The sequence below is a fragment of the Octopus bimaculoides genome, chromosome 3 (assembly GCF_001194135.2).
Source record: "Octopus bimaculoides isolate UCB-OBI-ISO-001 chromosome 3, ASM119413v2, whole genome shotgun sequence".
NCBI classification, from domain to species: Eukaryota; Metazoa; Mollusca; class Cephalopoda; order Octopoda; family Octopodidae; genus Octopus; species Octopus bimaculoides.
The window spans coordinates 71,742,506-71,762,632 of record NC_068983.1 but is presented as its reverse complement, the minus strand read 5'-3'; the positions used below and the strand labels follow the sequence as shown (position 1 = coordinate 71,762,632).

General features: G+C 34.9%; 1 protein-coding gene across 1 annotated transcript in view; it reads left to right on the top strand.

The window, feature by feature from the left end:
* Nucleotides 1-13,620, top strand: part of LOC106868053 (exocyst complex component 3) — a 44,159-nt gene extending 30,539 nt beyond the window's left edge. The window contains exons 17-23 of the mRNA XM_014913163.2: nucleotides 1,227-1,405; nucleotides 2,247-2,324; nucleotides 5,711-5,863; nucleotides 7,620-7,731; nucleotides 8,724-8,801; nucleotides 11,465-11,557; nucleotides 12,077-13,620. Coding sequence (XP_014768649.1) covers nucleotides 1,227-1,405; nucleotides 2,247-2,324; nucleotides 5,711-5,863; nucleotides 7,620-7,731; nucleotides 8,724-8,801; nucleotides 11,465-11,557; nucleotides 12,077-12,154 — 771 coding nt within the window. The 3' untranslated portion in view covers nucleotides 12,155-13,620. The remainder of the gene's footprint in view (nucleotides 1-1,226; nucleotides 1,406-2,246; nucleotides 2,325-5,710; nucleotides 5,864-7,619; nucleotides 7,732-8,723; nucleotides 8,802-11,464; nucleotides 11,558-12,076) is intronic.
* Nucleotides 13,621-20,127: the final 6,507 nt, after the last annotated feature.

Sequence of the window (20,127 nt, the reverse complement as noted above, 5' to 3'; positions counted from 1 at the left end):
ATATATATGTATGTATACATATATATATTATATATATGTATGTATACATATATATATTATATATATGTATGTATACATATATATATTATATATATGCATGTATACACACACACACACACACACACATATATATATAATGCTGCATGAGGTATAGCAGGTCAACTATTAACCAGTAAAATGGCACCCGTTTATCTTCTTATTTCAGCTAAGCATAAATCTTTTACATAAATATCTCTGAAACATATAAGGCTTTTGAGTTTATATTCTGATGTGGATGAGAAATACCTCTCTTCTTGGATTTGATGTCCATCTTTTGTTGGTAACATTCCCAGATAATATAGTTATTATTCCTATAGTACTGTACTTAGAAACAATGAAAGTTTACAGTGGATTTGAATTCATAAATTGTGAATTAGTTATTTCATAAATTATTTATGTAACTATTTTATCTCTAACTAATTATACGCTTTAGTCCTGGAGAGACAAAAAAGACAGGATGGTCTTTGCAAAAGGCAAAAAGACAGGATGGTCATTGCAAAAGACAAAAAGACAGGATGGTCTTTGCAAAAGGCAAAAAGACAGGATGGTCATTGCAAAACACAAAAAGACAGGATGGTCATTGCAAAACACAAAAAGACTGGATGGTCATCCATTGGATGTGTAGTTGAGCAAATGATAAATGTTTATTTATTCCTTGTGGTTATTCCTAACAATTTCTCATGGAAAAAAAATAATTTTATTCTTATGCTAATATTTAGATATTCTTCACACTTGTCTATTTTATAATTTAATTGTACTAATACCCATTATTTTAATTAATAGTGGCATAAAATTGGTTCCTTTATCTTTCATCTCATTTTTCTTTTGTCTTACAAGTACTGCTTGTGAATAAAGCATTTTGATAGTTCTAATTCTTTCATTAAAAAACAAACGTATCTATTTTCCTCCCTTGATATTTGCAATGGTTTGTTAGTTGGATCACTTTTATACTTTGATACCTTTTTAAGCACTGAGTCAATCATGAAAGAAGAGGAGGAGAGCTAGTTTCATTTTAGTTCAGTCAGGCAAGTAGTATCAGATGCCTTGCTGAAGGGCACAACAAGATCTGAACTTCTGCCTATGTGGTCAGAGGTTTAACACTAACATTTTGACAAATAATTTTATATAATATTTTTTCAAGATAAAAATTAAAATTTTTTTTATTGGTTTTTCTTGTTTCTCACCAGATTGCTCATGTCAACAACTGTTTGGCATTTGCTGGTTATGTCAGACAACTTCGTAAACGGTTTTTGGAGCTAGAAGGTCAAGAAAATATACGTACAGAAGATGAAGATGATCACAATATGATACGCAAAGATAATTTCCTTCAACTTGCTGATAAATTTACTGATGTCGGAGAGTTTGGGTATTCCTTTTTATATATATTTCAAATAATAGTTAAATTTTGATGTTAAATTTGCATTGAACAGTAGTAAAAATATCCTCAAGTATGTTATCTCATCATCATTTTACAGCTACTTTCCATGTTGATATGGTCTGGATGGTTTGACAAACTTCAGTGGATTGGAGGACCATTTCTTGATCCAGTGTTTCAGTTTTAGCATGGTTTCTGTGGCTGGATGCTCTTCCTAACACCATTCCATTTAAGAGAGTGTACTAGGTGCATTTTTTTTTTGCTGCACCAGCAGTCTGATTTTTATTACTTGCAGTCCATGATTTAAATCTATTACTCAGTATTTTTTACATACTAATCAATCAAGGTTGTCTAAATCATATAAAATATCATTATGTAAAGTAAAGGTGCTTTTTACGTGCCACCAGCACAGGTACCTGTTGCATAACACCAGCATCAGCCACAACTACGATTTCAGTTGGTTTGACAGGTCTTCTCAAGAACAGTGTATCACCAAAGTCTCAGTCACTAGTCATTGCCTCTGTGAGGCCCAACTTTTGAATATCATGCTTCACCACCTCATCCCATGTCTTCCTGGGTCTACCTCTTCCTCAGGTTCCCTTCACAATTAGAGATTGATACTTCTTTACACAGCTGTCCTTGTCCATATGCATCACATGACCATACCAACTTTTCTCTCAAGATGCTTATACTTTGTTGTACTCGCACACTGACATTGCACATCCAGCAAAGCATACTAGCTTCATTTCTTTCAAAGTATCCTTCTACTTTTCAATACTTTTCATTTTATAAAAATATGTTTTAATGAATATTCATTTATTTATTTTTCCAGGTTAGAGATCTTATTAGATGTGGTGTTGTTGGATTTACATACAAGTGGTCACTTAGAACAACTCATGACTAAACAATGGTAAATTAGAATTACTTTTGATATCTTTAACAATATACACCATCTCTTCATTGGTTAACAACTTATGTCTTGATTATAATTGCATATGTTGATGAACCCATCATCCACTACATGAATTCTGTGGTTGTTATTGAGGGATTAGAGTAATAAATTTGCCTTAGATTATCGTACAGGAAAATAAGTAACGCTTTCACATGATAGAGATCATGATACTCTGGATAATTATCCATCTATAAAATTTCTTCAAGAACAACTTTCAGACCAGTCTACCAAGATAAACATTTAGTGTCAGATCCACACCTTCAAGAAAATACCTTATTGTGAATACTCCTACACTCAGCTTTATTATTGTATTTTAAATGCTTTAGTTTTTATTTGCTTTCATCAGTGAAATTCCCAACCAAAACCATTAAATTTTGTTGAGTTAAAATTTCCTGTAATAGATTTAAAGGAATCAAGTTGGTCATAACATGTCCCTTTGATTCTTCTTTCTCTATTTCTTTTTATTCCTTCACTCATTTTTATCATGGGATTGAAGAAATGTTGGGATGCTTCCTTCATATCAACTCTAGTTTTTATTTCAGTCTCTTTTGTTCTTACAAACTACTATGGTTACAGGACATCAAGGTACATCACTATCAGCATTGCCAAAGGTTTTTTTCAAAACATACAGAATTTTTTTTAAAAACGTACAGAATCTGATCAAAATATATAAAATTTTACTGAAGCCCACAAATACAGTCAAAACGAACTTTTTATACATTTTTCTGATTTGGAAAACATTTATTGAAACGTTGAATATTTGGACATCAAAAAGAAAAATCATCTTTGTGAGAAGGTTCTCTGTTGTACCAATTTTTTTCAAATAATGTTTTACAAAGTTGTTCATTTGGCTCCCGTGTTGTACAATCAGTATTTCATAACAAAGTTTTCGACTTCATAAAAGCAATAAGTGTAGAAGTTTTCAAGCAATTTTGATTTTTAGTTTTGATATTGTGGGAAACAGAAAATTCTTTCTGACGATGCAGAGGAGTGTGGTAAAGAAAGAAGACTGAGCATAAAGGATGACGACAGTGGATAGCGGTACACCACATTTCTCTTGTGAAACAGCAAACCAAAATTTTTCTAGCTCGTTATACGGGATGAAAGAACAACCTTGCACCATCAAGTGGCACCATTCCTGAATATTATCATCATCATCGTCGTCGTTTGACGTCTGCTTTCCATGCTGGCATGGGTTGGATGGTTTGACTGAGGACTGGCGAGCCAGAAGGCTGCACCAGGCTCCAAATTGTTCTGCATATCGCAAGACGAAAGCCGCACGAGCATTTGATTTGAAAGACTAACAAAGAATCGTAGTATATTCTGTTGGAAAGTCAACAATTCATCAGGGGCAATGATGGTAGCATTTTCATATAAAATTCTCTCAGCTACAGCACCAAAGTAGATACAATCTAATGGTTGGTGTGTTGCTGCATCATTGACATTAGTCTCACACACATTGATGACAGAAAGTAAGTCAGGTCTGATGAAATTGCTCAAAATTCCCTTCATTCCAGCGTTGATGGCTCTTTTAAGCTTATGCATCTGATAGCCTTTGGCCTGGAATTCCAGATTAAGTTTGTTAACGTTGTTTAAAATGAAAGAGAAATGCTAAATACATCTTTGTAAGAGGATGCTTCATTTCAATGAGAATTTGTCGAGCCGTAATCGGATACCCACCCTCTAATGTTGCTTGTATGAAATGTGCCAGCAGTGTTGGCCACTGCTCTGAAATGCGCTGCACAACTTGCTTGAGAGACAGCCATCTAGTGCAACTTGCATGCAGGATTTTGTGAGGATCAATTGAAGCTATTTTCTGCAGATCTTTAGGACTGTGACTAAAGTATGCACTTTTTGTCAATTCTTTGACAGAATTCGGTAATTCATTGCACGCATTTGATGAACCTAAGTGTAAAGAATGACAAACACAGGCTCGCACAAAACGATCTGGCCTGTTCTGTTTCAACAAGTGCTGAACGCCTCCTTTGCTTCCCATCATAACATTTGCATTATACAGGCGAAACCTATCAAATTTTCCAGAGGAATAGCATGTTCATTTAAAAATGATAGAAGACAGTTGTATATACCTGTAGCACTGCAATCCTGTTTTTCTATAAGTGTAAGAAAATCGTCGACTGTCTTTTGAATTTCAACGTCATAATATCTGGAAACCAGGACAAGTTGTTTTAGTGTTGAAACATCAGTTGTTTCATCAATAACGAGTGAGAATTTTGATGAATGAAGTTTTTTTAATAAAGCATTAAAGCCATAGGGTCCAATGGCTTTAAGAAAGATGTATGTGCCTTTCATTCAGGCACACTTTGCATCCTGGGCGATTTTAGAATCAGGACAGGTGTTTGCAATAAGGCCAGGTAAGTGGTCCAAAATAGAAATTGGGAAATTATGCTCAGCAACAAATGCACAGTATTTTAATTCAGCAGCTGCTACTTTCTTGGAATGTGAAGAAAACGATGAGGCCTCATCATTACAATATGCTATTATATATGCTGAAGCATGCAAGCACATATTTCATAAGGGCACAGCCATCTTGAATAAATTGCCCTATTTTGCAATGTATAAAAAATCAAGGCTTAGGAAAGTTATTTTAGGTCTGATTTTGTGCTTCTACATAGTTTTCACTTATCAAGTTTCACTCACAATCTATTGGTCAGCCTAAGATTATAGTAGGAAACACTCACTTGTCCAAGGTGCTGTACAGTGGGCTTGAACTTGAAACCATGTGGTTGTAAAGGAAACTTCTTGACCACAAAGCCATATCTGTATCTACATAGAATTTCTAAACAGCAAGTACAAAGCTTCTTTCTGAAACTCACCAGGCAAGTAGTAGTTGTTTTGTCATTGCTAAAATTGTTATTGAGAATAAAAGCCAAAATTTAGAAATAATACATTTCTAAATCTTTCAGAGAGATTTATGCAGTAGTGATACGATGAAGTAGTTGTATGCTGTCAACTTAATGTGATAGTCCCCTGAAGGGAATAATACTACTGTTGGTTAGACCTAGGAAGCTGCACCGCTTCCTGTCGGCCTTGATACATTTCCTGTGTCCTTATGTTTACAAAGGGGAGACAAGCACCTCCACCCAGCTAAGCCTGCATCCAGAAACTCAGAAACATGTCTTTGGATGCAGGTTTAGCTGGGTGGAGCTGCTTGTCTCTCCCTTGTAAACATAAGGACACAGGAAATGTGTCAAGGCTGACAGGAAGCGGTGCAGCTTCCTAGGTCTAACCAACAGTAGTATTCCTTTCAGGGGACTGTCACATTAAGTTGACAGCACACAACTACTTCAAAAGCCAAAATTTGTAATGAAGTTTCTTTCTTTTAGGATGACAAGTAGTGATGCTGTGAAAACTATTTGTGCTACTTTAGAAGATTATAATAATGATTTTGTACATCTCCGACCAAAAGCTTATGACAAAATCCTCGAAAAAGCTGAGAGAAAGGTTCTACATCAATACCTAAAGGCTATACTCTTAAAGTAAGTGTTATTTTACTATTTTTTTTTTCTATCCTGTTTTCAACTCTTCACTGATGTGTGTGCATGCACATGCGTGCACACACACAAAAACATACTAAAACAGTCTACTGGAATAATTTGGTATATATTTTTCAGTCTTCTGCTTTAATATGTACTTACTTTGCAGACTGAATTCACCAAAAATTTCAGTTGATTTGTATATCACATTTAAAATAAAACATCTCTATACATATATTGGATTAGTGTGAACATGAAGATGAGTTTTATGAAGACATGACTTGAATTATAACCCCTTATATTCACCATACATGAGGAGGTGCCCAAAAGTAGCTGGAAACGTTCTGTGTGGGACAAGCCTGTGGTAGTTCAGGCTAGAAGCCATTTGATGTGACACTTATGTGTCAGTCTGCTGACTAGTGGCGTTGGGTAGAGTTGTACTGCCACATGATGTGTTTTTCTTTTGCAGTGCTTCTTCCCTGTTCATTGAATTTTGTAGTGGCTGAAGCAGCATGCTTCCATGAAATGTTGTTTTCTGTTGGGGGGGGAATGTTAACTGAAACAGTTCTCATGCTTCAAACAGCTTAGAAGGTCTCTGTCATGAGCAAAACACAAGTTTATGAGCGGTTTTCATGCTTTAGGAACGGTCACTTGTTGTTTGAAGACAAATCTCTTTGTGTGTGTGTGTGTCAAAACAGACATAGTTTTCTAGTTTGACAAATCATGTCAAACTGTCCAATCCATGCCAGCATGGAAGATGGATGCTAAATGATGATGATGATGTAATCATTATAGCCAAAAAAGAAAGCAGTGTCCATGACCCTTCACATGGCCTTTGAGATTAATGGGACAGAGAGAGAGAAGTCTTCTCAAACAGGAATCTGGCCTGAATGCTTGTACCAGAGTACCTGATAGGGACGTTGAGCCAGACGACAGATTAAGTTTACCATTTGTATGACAGGCTTTCATACAGTTTTTATCTTCCAAATTCATTCAGAAAGGCATTGGTTGGTGTGAGGTTATTGTAAGGAACAGTTTTTCCTTATACTGCACAGCAGGACTGAACCCCAAACTATGTGGTTGTGAAATGGACTTCTTAGCCACACTGCAATGCCTGTATATCTTGGGTGTGTGTTTGTATGTATGTGTATGTCTATATCTGTATATATTGACAGTTATATAAATATAAAGACATGTACATTTATATTCAGGATTAAATTTGAAGAATATACATTTCTCTCCATATGAATATATGAATGAGTCTAACTTAAAACAATTGTAGATTCTATACTTCTTTTGGGAAATCTTCCTTTTTTCTTCATTCAGTATTTATCAGTAGATTACCTCTAAAAGTATCAGCTAACTTAAAATTACAAATATTTATGCTTTCTATATTATAGTAGTAGTGAAAGCACATGGCCTGGTGGTTTGTGTATTTGGCTCACAGTCATTAGATTGTGTATTCAGTACTGGACTGGTCAGTGCATTGTATCCTTGAGCAAGGCTTTTCATTTTACATTGCTCGAGAATACTCAGCTGAAAATGAGTGCCAGCATTGGACTGGGTTAGCTCTTTTTCTTTCCAGCTGCTGTCTTTGATGTTCAACTGAGTCAAGGGGTGGATGGACCAAGGTGTCTGTGTTTTCTTGCAACTACATAGACACCTTAAACTGTAAGAGTAAGGGACATGCTACTGTGTCACTCTTGCTTGTGAGTGAAGTCTATGGTTTTTACGTTAAAGTAACTATATTTATTTACAGGAGACTTTCTTTCCGTAATTACGAAGACAGAAAAGGAGTTGCTGAAAAAATTTGTAATGAAGCAGAACAACTTGAAGAATTTTTTGCTAGTCTCTCAAAAACTCCAAAGAAGGTAAAAGAAATCTTTTCTTTCCTTTGAATTATTATTGCTATCAGAATCTTTAAACTATTATTTACTGTTCAGCTCACTTTTTAAAAAACTTATGTTGCAAAAGATTTTTTCCTATGTAAATTTATTTTATTAAAATAACTTCATGATCAGCCTACTAGCTCTTATTTTTACCATGAACTAAACTGACATCATAACATTATATAAAAATATACATTTTTCATATATATAATATATGCGTAAGTTTTTAAGAGTACAAAGAAGCCCTTTAACTCTTTAACATTTAAACTGGCCATATCCGACCCAAATATTCTACCTGTTTTATGTTAAAACTGGCCAGATTTGGGCTCTTACACCAACCTTACAATGTCATTCTAAAAGTAAGGAATCACATCATTGAAATCTGAAAGGTACAAGATAATGCATGATAATGCAATATGTATAAATAAGCATATGACAGAGTAATTTGAATGCTAAAGAGTTAAGGTATAGAAGCAAGCATATTTTGTAGAACTCTGAAATGAAAAGTCAACCAAAATAATACTTGTATGGTTTCCTAATTTATTCCTCCAAAATTAAAACATCACATGATCATCTTAAGATTGCTAAATGAGAAAACTGTGTATTAAAACTCTGAAGCTTTGATATGAAACAATAAATTTATGCAAATAAAAATTTACAATTTGTTTAGCAAATGACTTGATCAAAGATCATATCATGGAAGTAAAACGTATGTATTGTGGAAGAATCATGATAATCATGTGAAGCATACATTAACCATTTTATTCATTTGTATTTTATTTTTGTTCTAGTATCATAAATCATAAAGCATTCAAAGACTTTGTCATACATCTATGACCTGGCTGCTGATATTATTCTACTGTATTTATTGAAAGTCAGTCGCTTCTTTCTTCTTGATGACCATCAGAAAGATTTATTGTTTGATTACTCTAAATGAAAATTGAGGTAAAATCACTATTTTCTTTTTATCACAGGACAGTTTTTCTGTGTTGAACAATTTAGCTGAAGTTATTCGTCTGCGAGACACATCTATGATGTCACTAGAAATTACTGTGAGTATTTGGTATCACTATGATTTCTTTTTTTCTCTTCGTTGTTTTTGTTCTTCTTTCACTTTTGTTTTCTTTTTATCTCTTCAAATTCCTTATTCTGTCTTCCATTCTTTTTCTGTTGTTTTTTTCTTTTTCTTTTGTGTTCTTTTACAGTAGTAAAGAATCGAGAGAAATGTCATATTTTCTCCAGTGAAGGAAGTCGTGGAGACACTAAATATTTTAATTGCTTTCAACTATATTATCTTCCAACCATAAAATACTGCCTCAGAAAATCCATCCAAGTCATCCCAGCATGGGAAGGCAGACATAAAATGATAATGATGATGTATTCTTTGCCCAATCACATGTTAACAAACAACAGATTGAATTAATATCTGTATGCTAGCCTGTAATTAGAACCAGATTTCTCATCTAATTGCAAGATGGGTGACTGAGACAGCTGGTTTTAAGATAAGCCAAATTGAATGAGTACTTACCCTCTTGCACTGAGAGCAAGTAGAACTGAGGCAATTTAATATAAAGTGTTCTGTTCAGAAATACAAGGAACCAGCAGCAAATTTGAATTTGTAATCCATTAGCAGGTTGTCTAATACTTCAATCACTCAGGGGCATCTATCCTATCATCATCACCATCATTTAATATCTGTTTTTCCATGCTGGCATGGGTTCGACGGTTTCACAGGAGCTGGCAAGACCAGGAGCTACACCAGGTTCCATAATATGTTTTGGCATGGTTTCTACAGCTAGATGCTCTTCCTAACACAAACTACTTTTAGTTCTACCAAAGTTAAAACCCTTTACAGTGACAAATGTAGCAATGAATCACAAACCCCCAACATATATATAAAAAAAGCATGTGTGTGTGTATGTATCATCACCATTTTATGTCCTCTTTCTATGCTGTCATGTGTTGGATGGTTTCTTACAATCCAAGTTAGGTCTTATTTGAAGTTACTGTGCTCCTAGGCATGTTGGGGTTATGTTTCCCTTATATATTCCAGTTTTGGCATTGTTTCCATAGGTGGTTGCCCTTCAAACTGTCAACTGCTTCAAGTACTTGGCACAACTAACATCCTCTATATACATTACATGTCTGTATCAATTTCCTTCCAGCTGTTTCAAATGCCTGTGCATCATTGCACTTTGCATACACCATAATCTTTGAGAGATAAATACCTTTGTTGCTAGCTGAGGCAATATCTCCCTCAGCTAGCTTTTCTTATCTTCTTCTCAATCTGAATACTATGCTTTTGGAACATCCACCCTCCACTACTAGTTAGATGTAAAGACATAAAGAAAAACTACCAACTACTTCTAGTGAGTCTTCCTAACATCTTAAGGAATTTATTTCATTATATAGTCTTACTGCTAATCACTCCTATACATCTGCCATACATGGCATCTACCTTCTCTACTAGCCTGCTTGTAATCCCTTTACATCTGTTGTATATCAATAGTTTACACTGTTTATATTTTGGTCTTTGCTAAGTTTGCATGGAAGCCTGTTGATTCTAGGTTTTGCTTTCATATTTGCAATTTCTTTTTAAATCATCTGCAGATTTGACTATAAGAATTAGGTCATCAGCATGCAGTTCTTTGTGCAGACAACCGCTCTTAATTATTTTATGACCCCCCCCCCCTCTCTCTCTCTGAGTAACCATGTACCTCCTCTATAGCAAGATATCTGTTTCTGCTTCTCTGTCACACTCTAACCTTTCATCGTCTGACACAAGATCACCTCCTCTCAAAATTCCTTGTCTTGCAAGTTACTTGGTGACTCTGCCAGTGCTGGTGCCATGTAAAAAGCATCCAGTCCACATTGTGAAGTGGTTGGCATTTGGAAGGGCATCCAACTGTAAAAGCCATACCAATTCTGACTTCGCCTGTGTTGGTGCCATATAAACAGCACTCTGTCCACTCTGCGGGGTGGTTGGTGTTAGGAAGGGCATCCAGCTGTAAAATCCATGCCAAATCAGTCACAGAAGTCTGGTGTCAAACTGTCAACTGACCAGCCCATGCCAACATGGAAAGCAGATAATATATATATATATATAAAAGAGAGGGAGATAGAAGTGACTATTTCCATACATGTTGGAAAATAGATGCTTTTATGAAACATCTATAATTCACCTTGATATGAATAAAAGCTGTCAGCGGGTGAGACGAACAGAATACTTTTTAAAAACTTACTGTGAGTTAATAGTGTACTATAGTTAGGGGTTTAACTTGAAAATTAAATAAATCAATTTTTAAAAAATTAATTTAATTTAAATTTGTCAAGTATAACCTTTCTCAGCACTATCCCTCCATATTTACAAAGTAACATGAATAATTTAAAATATATTACCTTATTTGTCCACAGCCATTCAAATTTCAAGGTAGAAAATTATTTCAAAACAAGAGTGAAAAAAAAACCTATCAGGTTTCAACATGCTTCTGCTTGGCAGCAAATTCAAATATACATATATAAAAAGGGAGTGAGACAGAAGCGACTGTTTCCATGCATGTTGAAAAATAGATGCTTTAATGAAACATCTATAATTCACCTTGAATATATATAATTACTCTACCTCTGGTATATATATATATACACACACACATACACACACACACACATACACACACACACACATATATATATATATAATTTTTTTTTTTTGCAGGGTCTAGTGCATAAATACCCAGACATGCGTCGAGATCAACTGATCAATCTTTTGCTTTGTCGAGGTGATATGACAAGATCAGAAGCTCAGAAGGTCAGTACTATGTTCTTGTATCTCAAGTTTCTTAACATGTAATTTAATCCAAGTTATTAATTTTTGTAGTGTATATCTTTAATTGTGTGCTTGCAGATATGTGTTTGTGTGTGTGTGAGTTAATGCATGCTAAAGCATACAAACAAGAAAAAAGTATTCAATCTGTAGCATGACTTCTGCTATAGGCTCAGTTCAACCAAAGTCTTGTGTGTGGATTTGGTAGACAGAAACTAAAACAAATGCCATCCTCGGTGTATGTGTGTGTGTGTGTGTGTGTGTGTGTGTGTGTGTGTGTGTGCATGTGCGTGCGTGCATTCATGTTTGTTTACATTTATGCTTCTCTGAAAATTGCTAAACTGCAAGTATTGACATTGCTGTCATTTCCCTTGTCAACAGCTTGTCCATTGGCTTTGTACCATTTGTGTGTGTGTGTGTGTGTGTGTGTGTATTTGTTTTTCTTGAAATAGTAATGCTTCACAATGCTTCACCAACTAAATTGTATAACTTTGTTTATTTTAGATGGTGCGAGATACTTTAGGGGATGATCACCAATTACGTACACGACCATATGGCATCTTTACTGATATAACAAGTTAACCAGATGAGAATAATACAATAGTGTGCAATACAAATACAATAGTATCAATAGTATTTTTTCTGTCTTGTTTATTTGTTTTTATGTTTTAAAAAAAATATTAAATGCAATATATTATTTATTCTCCTGCTTTTGTTAAATATTAATTTCTCTTGATTAATCACAAAGCCAAGTTTGTATGACAGAGAAGATATGAACGATTGAACCAGATCAGTATGTTTACTTATTTTCATTTTTTGTAATTAACCTTTGAAGGATGAAAGCAGAGTCAACTTTGGCAGGAGTTAAACTCAGAACAACAACCTATGTTAACTTTCTACTGTCTCAACTGTCTCTCACTTTTGCATTGCTTAAATTTTATCAAAGCTAAATTGCATTTCATAAATATTCCTTATTTAAGAGTAGAAATACTTATTTAAGATTAACAGAAATGATTATTTGTTAATATTGATATTGTTATTAAGATTAGGAAGGCAGGTTGACAGAATTGCAAAAGAATTGGACAAAATGCTTTGCAGTATTTGTTCCTATTCTTTACAATCTAAATTCAAATACTGCGATGGTCAACTTTGTCTTTTGTCCTTTTGCAGTCAATAAGAAAAAAGTATCAGTCAAATACAGCAGTAAATGGTATCAACTAACCTTCTCCATTAAAAATTCCAGGCCTTGTGCTTATATTAAAAACTCTTTAGAAGCTGGTAGATAGGCAGATTATTAAAGTGTCAGAAAAAATACCCTACAGTATTTGTTCTGGTTTTTTTACATTCTGAGTTCAAATCCTACCAAGGCCAATGTTGCCTTTCATCCCTCTGGGGTTGATAAAATAAAGTACCAGACAAGTTGGTAAAATAAATGTCAGTCAAATATTGGGGTCAATTTAATTGATGACATTTTGCCTAAATCAGAAACAACTATTATTGTTGTTATTACTATTATATAATTATATTATTGTTATAGAGCTATAGCTGTTGTTTGAGATTATGATGAACATGTATAGGAGTTAACATGCATATAATTGAATCCTTATTAATGTCATTGCCCCATTGGCAATCCACCATTTTGGAAACCTAATGCTATACCAACTTCATGGTTGAATATTATTTAAGAGGGATCGTATTCATCCCTAATAACAATTCCCCTAATGACATTAACTTAAAACGACGTCCCATGTAACTTATTGAATAAATTTAAAGCTGACTATTGAATATGTGTTTTGAATCATGTTTTGGATTCTGTTGAAAGATTAATCAATAAAGTGTACAATGTAACTGATTAATAATGTATTGTAAACTTTTTGTCCTTATTCATTGAATGCTATTGATTAATTAATTTTTGCAGCTCTCTGCACTTCATTATGAACTACACATAATTTGTATGTAATATTTTATATAAAGAAATATTGATTACTAACTTTGGTACAAGTCCACTACATAATAAAATATTAAGAAAATAAACTGTGTGAAGCTTATTATTATTATTATTATTATTATATATTTATATATATATTTTTTTTCTAGGATTACAAAAGTATAAATGGAATCTCTCTTTGCTATTGCAGAAATGGTAAAAATATATCTAAAGTACATCTGATTTGGGCTGGAGAAAATGGCTGTGTCCATGGCTGGTCTTTGCAGGTCTTCCAAGACTATTAAGATCAGTATGAGAAAATATGGAATTTCAGAGAAATGTTCTGAGAAGAAAAGATGAGGAAATAGTTAGCGTGGGATCTTGGGTGGGGACATAATGTGGGTGACAAGAGGAGAGTTGAGTGGAGATAGTATGAGACTAACCAGCTCTAAAGAACAGAGATGATTGTTGTAGTAGCAGAAAATACAGGGTGAAAAGACAATGGACCAAGAGGTTTGACTATATTAACTAATGACTTCATGCCAAAAAAAATCAGGCATGCAGGAGTCTGGAATATCTGTTTGTGCAGCACTAACATAGGTGTGGGAGATATACTCTGTTGTAACTCTCACTTGAACTTTGTGAAGGGTTAGTAATTGTTTGTAGATGAATTTCTTGCCCTAGTTTTTGCTGGGAAGGCCTGGCATTTGTAACAACCTTGAGAATTTTAGTTGCATGTTTTGGGACAGGCTACAACATTGTTTTCTTGATATGTGTAGTAGTTGTATCTCTTGTGTGTTGAAGAAGATAGATTGGCATGGATCCATTGGGGAATGTTTACGAAGTTATAGTTCATAGAGTCAGTGCTGGTTTGGAAGGCGATGTATAAGTTTCACGCTAATACTCCAATAATGCTTAGATATTGAAGGTTAAGGGGGAACAAAAAGTGATGTCATCTCTGTAGTAAGAATAATGTAGGGCACAAAACTGAGCATTGAGCATACTAAAACTGATAGAGTATGAGTATGACAGAGCTCCTTCAGTACATGCTGTGACGGTCTGATCTAAAATGAAGTCTCCATTCCAAGAGACCAGATATAGATGAAGTCTGTCAGCAATTTTACAGGGAGATTATATGCCAGCTGACATAGTTGAATTTGGATTAAGTCTGCTAATTTTTAAAATATTTTTTATATTTATTTATTTATTTTCTGCAGATTATCAAATAATGAATTGTATTGAAAAGTTGATAGTTAATGAATATCCTGTGTGAATGGCAAAATTATTTAACTTAGAATAGTACAGTACATCTAATTGAAAATAGGAACTGTTGGAGTATTTGAGTATAGTTCACTGCTGTAAACAGACCCTGAGACTATGTCTGGTTGACAAGTGTTTTTCTGTGCTAGGTTCAAAACATTTTATAAGTATTGCTTAGGGATTGATTATTTGAAACCATCTTACCCTGATTTCACTCTGTGAAGATTTTATGAGGTACCTTCGTGACCCAGAGAGTTAAGAGACTTCTTTGATAATTCCTTACTAATAAATATCTTATATCTATATAGTCATCTCCATCTTTTTGCATATCTAGGACTATATTATCCAATGTCCTATTTTTTTAATACAGTTGAATTTGTTTTTTTTAGCTGATTGAACTATTGTCTAGAGGCTTCTTCTACAGTCATGCTTAATAGAAGAATTTTTTATGTGTTCAGTTGATGTACTTTAGTATATTTAGTAGAGGAAACCTTATATGCATTAAGTTAATGTATTATAGTTACACAAACACTTGTAGTTATGCATGCTACAAAAACTCACACAAACAGGTGGGAGTGGGGGTGTGTGAATATTATTCTTATCAGATATTTTGTTCTAATGTAAATAATTAATTACTGATGCACAGATTAAAATAGATCCATCACGACACAGAGAGGGGATAAACAAGTTTAAATTATAAGATTATGATTAATGAACTGTATAATGAGTAGCTAACAAATTATTTCCCAACATGATAAAGATTTCATATTCAATTCAGATAACATATTTAATTATGATGAAAGCTCTGGCTTTATAAAATTTTTATCTTTGATTCAATTTTTACTGATTGTTGTCCACTTATTTAAAATACTGCTGTGAATGTAAAGACACAATCTTTTACATGAAATTATTTGTATGCAATGAGTGGTAGATAGCCAAAATTGGAAGAGTACTTAACTAAATATCTTAGATGTTTAGTTATGTCTTTATATTTTCTAAGTTTAAATCCAAGAGTTAACTATACTTTCCATCCTTCTGGAATTTTAAAATAAGTGCCTGTCTTGTACTAGAATTACTTGAAATGGCTAGGATTACCTAACTAAATTTGCAGCTATGTGCAAATTTTAGACATCATTATTTCATACAAGCTTAAGGCAGTGAGCTGGCAGAATCATTAGTGCACCACAAAATGGTTAGCACTATTTTTTCTTGCTTTACTTTCTGAGTCCAAATTTTGCCAAGGTTGAGTTCGCCTTTCACTCTTTTGGGGCCAATAAAGTAAGTACCAGTCAAGTACCAGGGTTGATTTCAGGCCTTGTGTCTAGAGTTGAAAGGATTATTTCATACTAGTTTTTAAGGATGTTGGGATGATAATATGTTGTTTTAATGATTAAGAAGTCATAAATTCAAACCATTTTCATGGCTTTACATTATGCTCTTAGGTAATAAGTAAGTAAATAAATAAAAGACTGTTTTTATGTCTGTTTTTTCTTTATGATGAATATTCAATTGTTTGATCAACTGAACAGCCTGTTCATTGGATTATGTAAGTGGTCGAATATTCCACACACACCCTTATATAATTCTCAAGTGAAATAACTGACGGAATTTGAACTCAGAATGCCGTTAAGCATTTGATCTAACATGTTAACGATTCTGCCAATTCACTGCCTCTACTACAAGCATAAGGCCTGAAATTTTGGGTGACTGGCCTTATCACATGGTCAATAGAAACAACCATTTCCTTCCAATGTAAAATTTACAAAATAAAAACAATCTCATAAATGATGTGTGATTGCAAGTCATTATCATCATAATCGTCATCGTTTTCTGCTCTCCATGCTGGCATAAGTTGGACGAGTCATTCAATTCTTATTCAGAGTTACTGCCAGGAAACCATGTCTTGCTTGTATATATCATTTTTGACTTGATTTCTATGACTGGATATCTTTCCTATCATCAACTCTTCATAGTGTACTGGGTACATTTTCTTATGGCACCAATATTAGAGATGTTGTCATGTTCTCAGCATGACTAAAGGGTCCTTTCAAACCCCTGTTGTCTCCATTTGATCACTAGCCCCTTTACGAAGTTAACTAGGTACATTTTATTGTCATAGCAGCACTAAAAGAGAAAATGTTTCATCATCCTTGTCAAAGGAAGATAGTCAAATAATCTTTATAAGGAACTTAATTCACAGCCAAATTCTTTCTTACCCATGACAACTTTTCAGCATAAACTTACAAAACATTGATCTACAGACATGAATGAGTAAGTAAATAATGGTTCTATTATTCTTTCCACATCTTGAACACATGTATGGGTATATATACGTATATACATGTATGTATATGTAATAGCAATGCTTTTGGGGACACTTTTTGGTCAAGGTCTTTTGGAAACTATAGAGAGGCACAAGAAGCCAATGCAATTTTGTACAAGATCTCACCGGTAGCCATTACCATGTCCGAGACAGGAGCGAGATCTCACCTGCAACCATTTGCCATGCATGAGACTCATCAGCAACGACTATTTAAGCAGGAGAATTAAGACATTCTTTCTCTTTCTTCCTTCTTGCTTATGCTGAGAAACACTGCGAAGCTGGCAGCTCACAGCGGACTCTTATCCCACTCTAACTTCACCTGTTATCTCCAGAGGCAATGAACCTCACATGAATGGAGCTATAACGCTGTCATAAAGATGGTCACTGGGAGGGAGCCACATGAACAAGAACTAAAAATATACAACTATTGAATTGCACTCCGCTTGTAAATTTGTTCTTCATGTTCCAAATCCTTAAGACTACAGAAATAATTATAATTTGAGAAGGAGATACTCCACAGGTATCACAAGCCTTCAACTCCATTATAAAATGGTGACCCTGACAGAAAAAGGATTTTGGCCGCTGCAAGCTTTCTCGTAGATGCCTCACCCGAACTACAGAATGGCAGCCTGACCCGACGTCACAATATCTTCTTTCATTCAAGTGAACCTTTAGAATTTGTGTTTTTCACCTCGAACTTGTACCTCGCAGAGTATGCATTCTTCCCGCAAGGAACTACATGGTATTCTTTCAAGTAATCTCCTTTTGAAGTAATTTCTCCCACAATGTCGACCATCAACGTTTGATGCCAGTACATACACCAAATGCAGCTACGGGAGGACACTTCAAACAAGCCAACCATCAACTTCCACCCATCGTTCCTGTCTACTGCAATGTTTGGATTGCCTCATGTGTTGAAAAAAAGAAATCACCGGTTCACCTGCCATTTTCTGATGACTTCTTAAAAAAAAGAAAACACAAACATTTGTTTTTTTCAGTGGACTGCAACACAGGTTTGGCGACTAAAAAAGAAATTTCTTTTCATTGCTGCTCACAGTACACAAAAGAATTCAAAAATTTTGCTAAGAATATTTTTTTTGCACACGTTACTATTCCAGCAACACTTTTGTCGGTTCTTTGGTCCTTTTTTCTCTTCTCTATATAAAGAGTCTTCCCAACTTACCCGTGTACTCTGGTGATGTCACGCTTTGGTTCGCTCAATTGGATGCATATTTTTCTGCCCATGTGGTGCCTCACCAACAACAGCTAAATCTTTTGTACTGTGGGATGCCTGCACCCCTTGCATGCTCAGTGAATGATCTCATCACTGACCCACATCCGGACACGACTTATGCGTCCGTCAAATCTGAGGTTCTCTGTTGGAACACACAATTCGTGGAAAGTAAATTCCAAACACTGATGTAGGATGAACACCTGGGAGATAGGACGCCATCTGAGTTTCTTTGTTGTTTGTGTGAACTCTGTGACACTCCACTTGACGACAATCCTCTGCTTAGAAAATTATTTTTCTCTTGGCTACCACCAAATGTCCAATCCATACTGGCCACAATGGTCAACTCCAATTCGCTCGATCAGATAGCCACCATGGTGAACAAGATCATAGAGTTCACTGTGCAGCCCGCACCTCACCATATGTGTTCGGACCCCGTAGTAGCTTCCTCTACTACCACAAAGTCTTCTCCCTCGTCACATTACGACATTTTGGAGAGAGTCAATGCATTAGCATGTCACATGGACACATTGTGGCAAGAACACACCAGCTCTCGTCGTCCTCGCAGCAGAAGCTGTTCTAAGTCACAGTCGTCTAGTTCTACTCCAATGGTTTCCAGTCTCTGTTGGTACCATGCCACATTCAAGGATAAAGCCTGTTGATGCATCCAGCCCTGTTCGTTCAAGCTGTTGGGAAACTAGTTACGGAAGATTTGGGCACGTCAAATTCTTCCCACAATTTTTCATCTCATCTTGTATTCTTTGTTAAGGATCGTGTGTTTAACGGACTTTTCATGGTTGATACTGGATCCAGCTGTTCTATTTGGCCTTTGTGTCAAGCTGAAGCAATCTGCCATTAACCTGCATGGGCAAAATATGAACCAGCTGATATAGTTGATTATGCCCTAAAAGTCAGCATCCCAGACAGAAACCAGTAAAATAATAAAAAAAGAAATGTATCAATGCTAAATTCTCCCATTCTTTTGAATAAAAATAACACTAAAAACTAGACAATGGGAGAACTTCTAGGTTGTTTTGACCAACAAGAGATAACAGCGAAATCTTCCTGAAATCATAACTTATAGTCCTAAATAAAGGACATACTGGATAATAGATTCATTAGGTATGAAAGCAAGACAAAATGGTTAAAGATAGAATGCCTTTAATAATTGATCTTTGTAGAGTCAGGGATGACTTGTGATTCAACAATATTAAATATTTCTTGCAGAAGTAGTGATGAAAGACTCATTAAATGGAGCAACCAGGTAGGCGTGTTAAATAAACATTTCAAAATAAAAAGTCAACCGTATCAACAATCAATACGTAAACAAACGCTGCCTGCTTATCTGTTTCCACCCCCCACAGTTAACGTCTTTAAGTAAGAAATTTACCCCAGCGTTTTATTGAATTGTCTCTCTTTGTACCCCAGCGTTAAAGGTTAGATAATATTAAAGTTTAGTATAACTGTTGACCTCCCAAAGTCTGGGGGGTAAAACCCTGTAGTTATGCCAACTACAGGGTTTTACCCCCCAGACTTTGGGAGGTCATAACTTTCAGAAAAATGAATATTTTTTAATGAAATTTTCTATGCATATAGTATTTACTATGTAGAATTCGAATATACAAAAATTTCCGGTGAAAGTGTTTTGGAATGGGGGTGGGGGACAATTTTCGGAAATTCCAACAGAGTCCACTTAAATTCTTCTTAACTTCCAGGAAAATTAATATTTTTTCGTGAAATTTTCTACAAATATACCTTGATGTATGTACATTTCGAGCATGTAGGAATTTTGAAGGAAACAACTGCAAGTTATT